The 14741-nt window shown below is 38.8% G+C and overlaps 1 protein-coding gene across 1 annotated transcript in view; it reads right to left on the bottom strand.

The window, feature by feature from the left end:
- Positions 1–12961, bottom strand: part of Necab1 (N-terminal EF-hand calcium binding protein 1) — a 149596-nt gene extending 136635 nt beyond the window's left edge. Inside the window, exons 1-2 of the mRNA XM_046464975.2 lie at positions 12722–12961; positions 5727–5751 (exon numbers count right to left, since the gene is read on the bottom strand). Coding sequence (XP_046320931.1) covers positions 5727–5751; positions 12722–12820 — 124 coding nt within the window. The 5' untranslated portion in view covers positions 12821–12961. The remainder of the gene's footprint in view (positions 1–5726; positions 5752–12721) is intronic.
- Positions 12962–14741: the final 1780 nt, after the last annotated feature.

The raw sequence follows: 14741 nt of genomic DNA, 5'->3' as shown, positions 1-14741 counted from the left end.
CAGGGGCTTCTCCTGCTTGCTGAGACACTGAGGCATTCCTTCCAGGAAGGATGTTGTTAGGGCATGAGGTGGTTTTTTCATTGTTTATTACTTTTTTTTTTTTTTACTGAATTACTCTTAGTAGACTTTGCTTTGACTTTCAAACTAGTAGAGGCATTAAAAAGTCTGCAAATGCCTGAAAGTAAACATAAGCATGAAATTATCTGAAAGCCCTATTAATCTATAATAAGTTATTTGATTCTCAATTTTATTAATTTTCCCTAATTAAGAAATTAGTGAGGAATTATAAAATAAATACATATTGTTGGTCTCATACTCTGAATTTTCCAGGGTACACTCCTCAAGCTTTTCATTTTATTTGGGGTCAGAAGTGCTAATTACAAGATAAGAAGGGCTGAGAGCCTGATGGGATAAAGGACAAAGCTTGACTACATAGATCACACAAAAAAGACAGCCTGATGACCAAGGTTCAGGAGACTCGAAATTATAGTCCTCTGAGACATTCCAAAGGTTGCTGGGATAACCCAGCCTTCCAGGACATACTCTACTTACTGAACCTTTGTTTCAACCTCTACCTAAGATCATATTCTCAGATGTGAATAGAATAAACCAAACTTGGGGCAGCCCAATTGAAAGGCTTTTATTATAACCAGTATTCAACTGGTTATAATCTAATGAAATCTTCTTAATATCTTTAAATACACAAACAGTACATCAACTCTTCTTAGGCTAGGAGTTTTTATTGCTAAAATTATTTTTTGGAGATGTTAGTCATTCAATCATAATTCCTTCTGATGACCAAGGATGCATTTAGTTTATTAAACCCATAAATTAACTCTGTATTGGGGAACCAGAACATCATCTGCAAGATATTTACAAATCAAGGACAATTATTTCTATGTTTTTGCAGACTGAAACATACACATATATTCATACACAACAAAGTGAAAATATCAATTTGGAGTCAGAGAGACCTGGGTTTGCAATATTGGTTCTGCTGAGAACGATATGTGACAAATATATAACTTCCCTAGCTTCATTTACTCCATTTAAAGATGAGGATATTAATAAAATAGCTGCAAATACTGAACAATTATTATTATGTATGAAATCAGAATAAATGATTTAGAGGCACAATCCCTTTTAATTCTCAATGCAACTTTATGAAAGAAGTAGTATTATTATCCTTCTTTCACAGATGAGGAAACTGAGGCACAAGGAAGTTGAGTAACCCGTCCAGTGTTACAAAGCTAACTGTGGCAGAGCTGGGACACTGGGACTTGTTTGATCTCAAATCCTGTGTTGTTCCCACTGCTCTAAACTGTCCATTTTAAAGACTTTTCATACTGATTAAAACAATGTATATCAAGCACCTTAGATGGGACCTGGCCCATAAAAAGCCCTCCATAAATTTTGGCCAATATTTTGATTAATAAACAATAGATACACAACAACACAGCTTAGTTTGATTAAGGAATACATATGTTTGTTCCAAAATTTTTAAGGTCAAATTATTGGTTATGTGCTTCTTACAAATATTCACAAATATTTATTGAGTGTGGTGGTGGCATTTTGGACCGGACATCTTTGCCCTCAGAGAAGAACAATGTACAGGCTGCTAGACTGGGTTAAAGACCAGAGAAGAACTGAGCCCCTTAAAGAGATCAGTCGTGACACAAGGATCAAAAGCACCACCCATATAGCCCACCTGTCTGCTGACAAGAATAACAGTAGAACCGAGTAAGAGCAAGAGGCATCTGACGTGTTATTCACTACTACGAGCCTTTTCATTTTGCCTTTTATAAAGGCTAAAAAAATCCTTTGGCACAGACATAGAAAGAAAAATACTGTATGATCTCACTTATATGCAGAATCTGAAAAAGTCTAACTCAAAGGAGTGGAAAGTAGAGTGGTGGATGCCAGGAGCTGGAGTGGGAGCAATGGGGAGATGCTGGTCCAGGGATACTAACTTTCAGTAATGAGATGAACAAGTTCTGGGGATGTGATGTCCAGCATGCATCCAGATGGATGTGTCAATTAGTTTGATCGTGGTAATCATTGCACAATGCATATTTAGAACATCACATTGTATACCTTGAATATATATAATCTTAGTGTGCTAGTTAAGCATTTTAAAATAAAATTTAAAAACATTTCTGCAAATTTTTAAAAAATAACAATGTGCCATTTCTATTTTCATTCAGTCTTTGTGAAGGAAGCCTTTTCAGGAGTTTTGCATTTCTAGGTTTAATTCTGCACTCTTGAGATCAAAGTGCCAGCATCTCCCCTGAGCAATCCTATTTGCAGGTCTATCTTTATATCTAGGATCCTAACCTATGATTTAAAAACAACCAACTGCTCCCCGCAACAAAACCCCTCTCCAAGGCATCATTATTATTAATTAATCACAAATCATGTATTTCCTCCTCATTTGTCCAGCAGCTTCTCTCTTAGGTCAGATGAAGTCCAAATGCTAACTCTGTCCTCTGGCAGGGTAACTATCATACTGTTTATTGCCTCTAATTCCTTTCGTTAGTCCACCACCAATTAAGCTTTCCACAAGGGATTCTCTGACAGGAGGGTCTGTTACCAAAAGTTCAAATACATGTGACAGCTGTTTATTTGCACAATGAACACATGGCACAGGAAGGTGTTTACTTTCTTCACATTTACATTAGATCATCTACCCTCCTTTTCTCTTTTTGGTTCTCCTTGTATGGTAAATAGCCTTATGTCTTTTTCTCATTAAACTCCACTGGCAATAGAAATAACAGAACCTTTGCAGCACACACACACACACACACACAAAAAAAAAAAAAAACAGCTCAAACTTTCAGTACTAAGCACTTAACAGTGCGTCAGGCATTGCCCCGAAGACTTTACATATATTTTCCCAAAGACTTTACATATATTGTTCCACTATTACTCATAACAACCCCAAGATATGCATGTAGTTACTAGGTGATATAGCTGGGATTTAGGCATGGGCCTGCTTGACTTCCTATCCCTCTCTATACAGAGAAGGAGGTAGAATAGATGGGATTAAAAACAGGAAGAAGTTAACCAAATTTAGAACAGAAAGGGGCTATGAAGTAAAATCTTTACATATCTTGACCTTGCAAATTTGGCTTAATCTTCATTCACTCTTAAGGTGAAAAGTGTTTTATATTTTCTATTTGAAGAATTGTGAACTTATTAAGAAGCCACCCTAGTATGAATAAGATTAAAAATGTTTCCATATGAACCTGTAAACGTTATTCAACAAAGTAATTTTGTACTAAGTAGTTTTCTAATTTGTAAGTAAGTAGTTTTGTAATTCAGTTTCAAAGCTAATCTATAAATGTATAGCTAATAAAACATGCATCTCGCCTAGTAATCAATTTTGCCTCTTGCTTCTATGTTATCTTCTACAATGAATAGACAAATGTTTAATTCTAGGAGTAAAATGAACTTTTATCCAAACAAACAAAAAAAACGACTAAGAAATGTTTTCAAATTAGATCAGGATTTATATTTTCCATTTGATATAAACTCAAGATTGTCATAGGCTTTTGTTATTTGCTTTTGTGAACTTGTAAAATGTGGAAATAAATATAATGCCAAAAGTAAAAAAAAAAAAAAAAAACAGGAAGAAGAGTGGACAGAGAGAAGGGAGAAGGATAATGGAAAAGAATATTCTCAATCATTAATAATTTATTAAACAAACATCTGTTGCACATCTAGTGCTGGCTGGGCAGAGTATTTACTCATAAGAGAGTTCCTTGCCCTGGAGAGGCATATTTGGCTTAGAGAAGTAGAATCTCCAGCAAACTGCAGAAGGGCAATAATCGATACATGCAAAAGTGTAGAGAGTGAGGGTGGAGCCCTGATGAAGGCTCCGGGAGTCCTTCCAGATAAGGAGCCTTCTGAGCAGAAGTGTAACCACTCAGAGGCATCCTCAAGCTGAGGGTGGAATGTCATACCAGGAAAAGGTCAAAGCAGGGCAGCATCACAGAGGTGTGGCAGATGGTGGGATGCTCAGGGAATAGAGTGCTTCCATGGGCTGCTGAGAAGAACTCATGGTGATGATTGTGAGAGGTAAGAACAGAGTGGGGCTAAGTTTTCATAGCACATTACTATTTGGCATGAGGAAAGGTAGCAAGGAGGAGAGAGGCATCCGATGGAAGGGGAGATGGGAGGAAATACGGGACAGGGGGCTGCCCGTGCAAGTGATGACTCTGTGTAGCATAACACAGGAGGTAATCACAGGCCCACAAATCATTTGAATTGATTTTTCACTTGCTTTTTATCCTAACTACGGACTAGGATAATTTTGCTTTTCATCGTAACTATGAATCATGACAATTTCGATGGAAAGAAGAGTGACAGGTACAATGGTAAGAGTGGCCCTTAATTAGAGTCTTAGGGTCCAAGGAGATGAAGGTACATCCTGAGAGAACCAGGAGCTTGGGTGGGGAGAAAGATAAAGCATTTCTGAGCTGCCGACAGCTGCTGAAGCACAAGACAAGTGGCCTACAGATGAGCCATTGTACTCTAGGCATCACCGAGACAGGGTGTCAGGCAAAAGGTGGAAGGACAGATGAGAAGACAAGATGATAGTGTCATTATTTCTGTTTTAAAGAGTTATCAAATGCTTCAAATGAAAAAAAAATTAAAAATTACTTTTGAATCGGCAATATTTCAATTACCACAATATAATTTGAAAAAATATTCTGACGGCCAGGCATAGTTAAATATTATGTGGACTTGAGACTCTACTTCATTGCATCTTAGATTAATGTATTTTCTTTGGGGTAGAAAGATGCACAGTGTCAGTCAAGTTTTTCTTGATCTGGCTGCTTAAGGACAAATTAGACAACAACCACTGTCTTTAAACTGTCAAATCTGGATTTGACTATAACTTTCCCATTGATAAATGGGATTTCAAGGAAAAGAAGGAAGACTTTGCATTCCAAATTTGTCAAGTAACTCTCATCAATAATATACCTACACTATAGTACATAAGCTATAGCAGCAGAATAAATTTCTCTAATTTGGGATTATGTGAATAAAGTGGAATAAAGTAATAAAATATATTGCTTGTGCCAGCTTATAACTGCTGAACTTTGTGCAGCTGTCAATAAATTGACAAATGAATTTTTTACTTTAGATTTGTCCTCTTTTCTGTCTCTATGGCTTATCACCCTTGTGCCTACGCTTCACATGGGAGAGTGAACATGGGATGTATGCTATATGGCATTGCACCCAAGCAACCACTTTGGATGCAGTAGCACTCTTAGGATCACTATAAAGTTAAGTGTGAAAAGCGTAGACTTCAGTTTCAAACAGGCTTAGGTTTAAGACTCAGCTTTATATTTTAATAATACTGATGCATAATGCACACGATGCAACCAGCCCACTGCTTGGCACACAGGAGTCATTCGATGAACAGAAGCTGTTGTTGCTGTAAAATTACTTTTTTTCAAGCATTAAAGGGAAATGCCAGAGCCCAATTATGACAGGGCTCTTCACTTCAAAGGCATAAATTCCGCCTTCCTGTCAAATGTAAATTCCTCTGCCAACTTCTCATGAATATTTGGAACCATAACTTGCCCAAAATTGTGACTAGCACAAGAAACTCACATTTATATGTCAATTTCTGAGTTTTTTCGCCTTCTCTATTATTCTTTATAAGGCATTCTAAAATATGAGATTAATAAATAGAAACTGTAGTATTTAGGTCTTACCATTTTTGTCTGCTCGCCTCAGTATCTGAAAAAAAAAAAGAAAAAGAAATTTATCACCTTTTTTAGTAAGCATTGCAGTGAACATTTTCCTCATCTATTATTAAACAAAAAGAAATTCCAACTTTGGAGTAAATATTTCCCAACTGAGATCTTTATAAAAACCAAAATCTGAAAACAACCCAAATGTCCATAAACAAGTGAATGGATAAACTGTGGTCTGTCCTTACAATGGAATACTAGTAAACCAAAAAAGAGATATTGATACATATAAATATTTGGATGAACCTCAAAATAATTAGGTTGAGTAGAAAGCCTAGTCACAAAAAATATCTACTGTATAAATTCATTCATATGAAATTATAAAAAATGCAAACTAGTGACAGAATGCAGATTAAGGTCACTTACAAATGGCAGGGTGGGCAGGGATGGATTATAAAAGGGTAGAAGGGAATTTGGAGGGTGACAAAGATAGTTATCACCTTGATTATGTCCATGGTTTCACAGATGTCAAGACTCTTCAGATTCGTAGTTTATAAATATAGACTTTAATGTAAATCAATCATACCTCAATAAAACTGGGAATAAACAAAAAGAAAATAATAAATCATGGATAAATAGGAACGTGCATGTCTATACTATGTCTTGCTCTACCTGTATGCATTAATTATATTATCTTGGATTTATTTTAAATTGTTTTTGATGTATAGGAAACTGATTTCTGATCTTTCCTCCAGCATTGGCCCACATAGTCCAGGGCTGGGAAGATCACTTTGGACTGGCAAACAGGGTTTCACATGCTCTGATCACAGTGATTGCTGAGTCATAAGCACTCAGGGCCAGTGAATGACAGGCCACGGTTTTGCTTCAATGGTGACAAGAGAGATGTACTTTCTTTTCTACTGACTTTGAACTTGGGAAGATAAGGTAAGGAACTGCTGTAGTCATTTTGTCACCATGTGAGCTGCAGGTTGAGTTGTGTCTCCTGAAAACAAATATTAAAGTTGTAACCCTCAGTACCTGTGACTGTGACCTTGTTCAGACATGGGGCCTTTGCTGATGTCATCAAATCAAGATGAGGCATTATTGGGTTCGGGTGTGCCCTAAATCCAATGACTGGTGAACTTACGAGGAGACACAGAGGCACAGAGACAGAGGGAAGAGAGGCTATCCGATGACAGAGGTAGATATTGGAGTGGTCCAGCCTCCAGACCCACGAGAAAGTTCTGTTGTTTAAGTCACCCTTGTGTGGCGGTTGTTCCAGTACTCCTTGGAAATTAATACAACATGTAACTTGCAAATAACTAACAGCCAAGAAAGCAGTGTTCAGATACTCAGAGAAACTTGATCCTGATGGCCCTTTCTGAGCCCCTATCAAGTCCCTGATGAGAAGACATTTGCTTTTCATTATAGGAGCTAGAAAATCACTATATTTTTAAATCTTAACATTTTGGGTTTGGATTGCTTTTGTTGGTTGGTTGTTTGTTAGCTGCAATCAAATTAACCCTAGTAAATTTACTGATAGCCATTTAGATGTTATAATATAGAGCTACATGATAGCAGAACTAAAGAACATGTCCCTGTACCATATTGCAAAGACAAACTTTAATCACCTGGAAAACACCCCTGACGATCACTTTTTTCCCTGAATAATGTGTAGTTATAATTAAATAATCAAAACTTTTTTTTTCTAATTAGATCAGTGCCTTTTGGTAGACAGCTTAAAACATGAATGGTAATTTTTATTCCCAAGTTGTCTATCTTATCACTTTCTACATAAGAACATCCTCCTCCTTGCATTCATTGATTTCAAAGAAATGAAGTACAGATAAATCTAACCACTACCACGGTGTGTTTAATTATAAAATGCTAAGATTATTACTAAAATTCTCACCCATGAAACTTTCCCAATGACAGATAGCTGTCACTTTGACCAATATGCATAAGCTATTGGTCCTCATTTTTATTAAATTGATTTAATTATTGAAGGAAGACTGCTTTTAGTAGTAAGAGATATATTTCGAGAATGATACCCATATTCTTTCTACTCTACGGAGGTAATTGCTAGTGGGAGTTTGGGGATCTGTTCCTCCATCACGACAAGCTTCTTCCTCTACTCTAAAGCCAGAGTGCCCTAGCTGCATCAGGAGACAGGAAGCACATATTATCCTTCACTTTTGATGTACTCTAGGATTCTATTTCAAGTTCTATTGTGTCTCCAGGAGTTAGAAGAGGCTAGAATAGAAATAACCACACACCAGAGAATTGGGTCCAAGACTGCCATCATTTTGTTTCATTAAAAAAAAAAAAAAAAACCTTAAATAGAATTCAGCTTCTTAAAGACAAAATTAAGACAGCAGCTTGTGTTATTAAGATAGTTCTTGTAATTAAATATGAATAGAACTGTCTTCTGCTGCAAATTTTGCCTCGGAGTCCACAAACTAATAAAAGCTGTAGTGCAGATGAGAATCAAGTTCATTATGTTATGCTGTCACAGTCATCTGGGTCAGCTAATCTTACAGTTTGCTGTCACTAGAGGCATAGCAAATAAATTTAAATATTATGATGAGGTTTAAAGTTTCTATACAAGAAATCCTCTGCTTTTGGCTATATTTCATTATCAAGTAGATTATTTACCTCCAAAGATATTATTTGATGGACTTAACTGAAATTCCTTGTTCTTCACTTTATATTATTAAAGGTGGGTGTCAAAATGTAAATATTATCTTGAAAGCATAAGAAATGAACAGAATCACCATTTACCGAACTTAACATTTCCTAAGTGCTTCATATCATGTTAACAGGTTAAAACTCAAAATGAGATGGGCTACTCAGTTACCTGGTGAACTTCTGAGGAACTGGGATGTAGGCAGGGAGTTAGGAGTCACCCAGAACACTCTGTGCCACCCAGAAGGTAAAACCTAGAAGATGAGTCATGATGTGTAGGTCTGAATATCCAGCAGGTTGTTTTGGTACCAGTCCACTAGTCACCCAGAGATAGGATGCAGGAAGATAAGTATGGAAGATGGATGGAGAAAAGGTACTTAGTACATATGTTTTCATCTCCTCAATTTTTGCATAGGGTAGGTCCTATGTAGGAAAAAAGGCAAATTTCATCATTGCCTAGCATAATTTCCCTTGACAATTAGGATAGATGATTGTGACATTAACTGCCATTCTACCAACTGGACAATCTCACTTAAATAATCAATTATGCATGTGTGACTAGGAGAGCAGGATGTGTGGCTGTATCAAAATTCTAAAACTCTGCTTTAGTGGTCCTCTGTCCATCTCACCTCTCAAACAAATGAGAATGCACAGGACTTCAGAATTGAATAACTTTTTGAGGAGAAACTATTGCTACATTTTTCTCAAGTTCCTGACCAACCAAGCCCTGGGTCTTGAGTTCAGGATATACACTGGTAGGCATATGTAGATGGGGAAGCAATGGAAGACAAACAGTGAAGCTACCTCTCTCTTCCACAACCTCTAGCCTCACTCCTGCCTCATCACTGAAGTAAGGAAGGGCCCCTACCTTCCCAATAAGATGTCAAAGGAAAACCATTAGAAGAAGAAAGTGGCAGCAGGTGGGTGGAATTGCAACTGATTTCATCAGGAACTTGTCTTGCTTTGGGGGATATATTACTTTTGCACAGTAGCAGAGTTGATGAATGAAATGACTCAAAAGAAGGTCCACATGCTCCAGAGCCTAGTATTCTAAATTCAAGTTTATTCTCTGTTATTTGGAATGCAGTCACCTGGGAAAAGATAGTACACTAGGGGACAAAGAAAACAACTGTTACTCTCTTGGTCCTTCAGTGTTGCTGCACACCAAACTCAGGTCATGGTCTCTTCTGTGGCTGGCAGGCATGCCGCAAGCAAGTGCACAGACATAGTATCCTGGCACACCTTGGTACCAGCACAGGATTTTCTAAACCTTTTAGAAAATTCAAGAGGACTCATGATAAACTGATACTCAATTCAGTCATTTTTTGAGAGATAAAATCATACAAATTAGATTTATAAAGAAATAGTTCCTTGCATTTGTTTGTGGATTTAGCTACTGCTGCTTGCGTATTCAACATGGAACACTGGAATGACCCTATTATTTCAAATTTATGTAGCACATTTTATCTATTTTTTTCGCACTTTTCTAAACTGTCAATTCTTATTCCATATTCACAATCACTTTGGGAACTAAGTATCAGACTCATTATTATTGCTGATTTAGAGATAAAGAAAATGAAACAAGAGTCAAGAGTTGAGCTAAGTGTCTTTCTGATTTCCTTGTCAAATGTCCACATCTAGTTTTCAACCAGCTGGACATGTCTAGTCATGTCACTCACAGTATTCTCAGCAGGAGTTTAAATCACTTACTAAAAGATTGATTATTCCAGTGATAATGGAATATAAACATTGGGAATCAGTTTTCCTCTAATTTGGAAATTAGTCTGTGTGATGCAAAAGACCCCCCTAATTTCATTTCTGTTCCCCTTTGGAATAGGTAATATCTATCACGTATTTATTATGATCTGGATAGAATTTAAAAAGCAATCTTTCTTAGCAGTGCTACTAGAATATATTAAATCTAATCTAATAAAATGATATATTTATGTTTCACATTTTATTCTGCTAACAGCAACATGATCCAAAAATGAATAATTCAAAAAATCCCGAAATAACAAATCCTTTTTCATGTCACATATCTCACCAAAGTGTTAGATTTTTCACAAAATAACTCAGAGAAATGTGTAAACAAAAATCTTTTCTATTCCAGACAAAATCCAATGGCAGTTATTTCTGGGTAGACTCTAGCATTTTACTGACAAAGAAGCATGTCAACACCTCTCGTGTGGAATCAGTTTTATGTTTTTATTTTTTTTTCTAAATTCTAGAAATAGATATGAGAAGGTAAAGATGCTCTATTCATAAATGACAAATTCCTTCAGGAACTGATGCTGTTTTGTTTATAGAACTTGGGAACAACTGTGCATATGTAATGACAAATCAGATTTTAATTTCTTCTTTTTTAAAAAAAAATAAATTGCAGTTGAACACTTGAGCCGAGATTGGTGTATATGTGTCTGGGAGGCTGAGTTCCCATCTATACAGTTTCGATTCATTCATCTCCACATTATTACCACAATTTGTTAGCTGTTTTAAAGAAAAATCACAAGGAAGCATTTGATATCCTTGGAGGGCAGAGTACAGATCAGTTCAGAACAGAGGAGTTACTTGCCTTCCAAATCCACTTCACAGCAGACAGTTTAGTTGTCAGCCTATAACTGACATGACCTTCAGCGGTCCCAACTTTCTCTTGCCCTGAGGATTTTCTTCTCAGATGAGCTACCTTGCCTGTCCCCTCTCCCATCTCAGTTCCTCAAGGGCTTTGTAGTCCTGAATAGTAGAACATGAAGGAATAGTATCAGCTGGTGAAACCATTAGCACCAATAACACCATCTGCTTGACTCAAGCCAAGCAGAGATAGATGCTGAGGAAGAATAAGGACCTTAGCAATCTGATTGAGCCAACAAAGAGGAAGCAGACACTTATTTTTGGTGGGAAGAAGATGGCTGGCCCGAAGTTCCTAGATCCCCAGTAGGAGCTGATGACCAGAGAAGGCTGTTCCCCACACAGCTGAATACTCTTTCATGTGCTTTAAACCACTTTTAAGTATTGATAGGAGTTTCTCTGCCACATGAAAATATCCTAGCTCACCCATTCAAAATAAAGTCGGGAGGGCTCCTTGCCCCTCCTACCATTAACTTCATTATCTTGGCCTCACCATTATGATACTAATAATTTGATTTCCTCATATTTTCATCTTTCTACAAATAAATGCATTTGGCCTCTGGCCCACCTCTGATTTATTTCAATTTTAATTAGAAATGATAGCTTGGAAAGGTAAGGGAAAGAACATTCCATATTCCTAGATGCCCTTTGCCTATTTTCTATCAAACAAGCAGTAGCTAGAATTTTCCCCACTGAGCCAGACACTACCTGGGGGAACGGCATGAATGTGACAACTGAGGAACAGGGAGAGCCGGGAGCCCCACAGGCAACTGAGGGATGGAAAGATGATCAGGAAACCCAAAGGCAGAGAAAAGAGCCGGACAGCAGGGTGAAAAATACAGAGAAGAGAAACGGCAGGAAGGAAAAGCACAGTAAAACTGAGAAACCAATAAGAACTAAAACTGCTATAAAGATAGAAATCCACAGCATGATGACAGAAAAAAAAATAGCACAGAAAGAAAAGAAGGAATGATCATCATATCAGAGAAATGGAGAAAGGAAATCAATCCCAAGCAAGAGACAGGACCAAAGGAAAAACAAGTCAAAAGCTAGGACTGAAGATAATAATAGTAATCACAACTTGGAGAGGGTCAGGGAAGGGGGATATCAGGGAAGGGGGTTGGGAACAGAAAGTGGCAGTGAAAAAAACAATAAAGAATGATGATCATGAAAGAGATCTGTCCACCGCTGGATAATGGAAAACAAATATGTTCAAAGTAATTGTTTTCCAGGAGAGCTGCTAGAAAACCCCAGGGCCTCGCAATTTCTAGAGCTTGCTGGGGTTGGTTTAGAGCACGAGAGAGAGGTTGCCTATCAGCAAATAGGGCACAGTACAGATGAGATGGGACCCCATATCTGATAGCTCTTTAAAACGTTCTATTCACCCCAATGGAGACTGTTACATTTACAGTTCAGCCCTTACAGAAACCCAGGCTGTTGAGAAATCTAACTTTTGGAATTTCATCAAGGGTTGTTAAATCCCAAGTTGCAGGTCTGGGACAGCCCCTTCACAAGTTGAAGGCAGACCTTTCTCTTGCATTTGCCTTGGGGGTTGACTGTGGATCGGAGGAGAGAAGGTCATTCTTATCCATGTTCTGGGGGCAAAAAGTTGGTCAACACCTGAGCCCTCCAGTCACCGGCCATTCCCGGGGGAAGTGGAGTGAGGCTGGGCAAGTGCCCACCTAACTCCTTCCAGCTGTACTTACGTCGAGGAAGATCGACATGCCCTTGGACAGCTGCAGGGCAGAGCTGAGCTCTTCGGAGGAGTTGTTGGAGGATGGCGATGTCTCCAGGGAATCCTCCATCCTCGGGAGCCCTGACGCCCGCGGGCGGGACCGGGCTGGGCGGATGCACCGACTCGGACTAGGGCGCGGCCGCAGCTGCTTCTGCGCCGCCCGGGCTTGGGATCCGAGTGAGTGCAAGCTTGCTCGCTCGCGCGCCTCCCTCCGCTGTCTCTGCGCTGGGTCTCCTCCTCCCTCCCTCCGGCCTCCTGGCTCCAAACGCTCACTCTCGCCGCCCCCTTCCCTCGCTGACGGTGCCAGGAACGGACTCCTCCCTGCACTTAGCAACGAGCAACTCCCCTTGCCATTGAGTGGGCTCTTCCTTGCAGGGCCGTCAGCCACCTACCAGAGATAACCCTAAAAGCCCCTGCCCACCGCACGACAGCCTCACATAAAAGCAAGACGGCTGTTGCCCCGATAGAGAGACAGACTGGAGCAATAGATAGAAGGACTTTTGTCCTAAGCAGCCAAAGGAGGAAGACATCCCCAGACTCACCTCACCTTGAAAACCACGAAGGGATTCAAAGATATTGTGCCTACTTGACTTTTTGTCCAAGCAGGGCTGTCTGCCTTGCCCTCCCCAAAGGCAGGTGGGGTCCTGGATAGCATGACGGAAGAATGACTAATTTGTCTAATTTCTTCTTGGGATCTAGGTATTCCGTTTTTGAATCTGCCAGATCTGAGTCCAAATTTGTCTTAATTACTTTGTTATCTTGCAATCCAGCAAGTTACTAAATCTTCAAGCCTCAGTCTTCCTTATCAGTAAAATGGTCACCATGATGGTGCTTACCTTAAAGAGCTCTGAGGCTTAGATATGGCAGTGCTATCAGGTCAAGAGTGATGCCACCCAGGCACACTGGACACAAAATATAAGGAGATAGTGGTTCTGAGGTCCTGCCCTGCGATTGTCTGATGCAGAGTGATTGCTTTCTTAAATTTTGCATCCTATCTTTCTTATTCACCTCATTCAACTCCCAGTCCTGCTATGTTGTTCAGTGTTCGTAAACAATGAACCCATTTGTTCTTTTTTTTTAAATTTTTATTGTTGGTTGTTCAAAACATTACATAGTTCTTGACATATCATATTTCACACTTTGATTCAAGTGGGTTATGAACTCCCATTTTTACCGTATACAGATTGCAGAATCACATCAGTTACACATCCACTGATTTACATATTGCCATACTAGTGTCTGTTGTATTCTGCTGCCTTTCCTATCCTCTACTATCCCCCCTTCCCTCCCCTCCCCTCCCCTCTTCTTTCTCTACCCCATCTACTGTAATTCATTTCTCCCCCTTGTTTTTTTTTCCCTTTCCCCTCACTTCCTCTTGTATGTAATTTTGTATAACCCTGAGGGTCTCCTTTCATTTCCGTACAATTTCCCTTCTCTCTCCCTTTCCCTCCCACCTCTCATCCCTGTTTAATGTTAATCTTCTTCTCATGCTCTTCCTCCTCCATTTGTTCTTAACTCAGGTATATGTTGAAATCACTTGGGTGTGTGCCAACTTTACAATGTGGCTACAAATTCATTGCCACTCTTCCTATAAAGAAGTGGATTTTCTTAGCAGTATAGAGATTCTTGTAAAACTGGGAATGGAACCACCATTTGAACCAGCTACCCGACTCCTTGGTCTATACCCAAGGGACTTAAAGGTCTATAGCCAGGGACACAGCCACAACAATATTTACAGCAGCACAATTCACAATAGCTAAACTGTGAAGTCAACCTAGATGCCCTTCAGTGAATGAATGGATTTTTAAAAAAAATGTGGCATATATACACAATGGAATTTTACTCAGCAATAAAAGAGAATAAAATCATGGCATGTACCGGTAAATCGATGGAGACGGAGAATATAATGCTAAGTGAAGTTAGTCAATCCCCCCCCCCAAAAAAAAAAAAAACAAATGCTGAATGTTTTCTCTGATATAAGTATGCATATT

Source organism: Marmota monax, unplaced genomic scaffold (genome assembly GCF_021218885.2).
Source record: "Marmota monax isolate L192 unplaced genomic scaffold, Marmota_monax_Labrador192_F-V1.1 WCK01_AAM20220418_F8-fsc00003, whole genome shotgun sequence".
Taxonomy (NCBI): domain Eukaryota; kingdom Metazoa; phylum Chordata; class Mammalia; order Rodentia; family Sciuridae; genus Marmota; species Marmota monax.
This window is presented reverse-complemented; position numbering and strand designations above follow the sequence as displayed.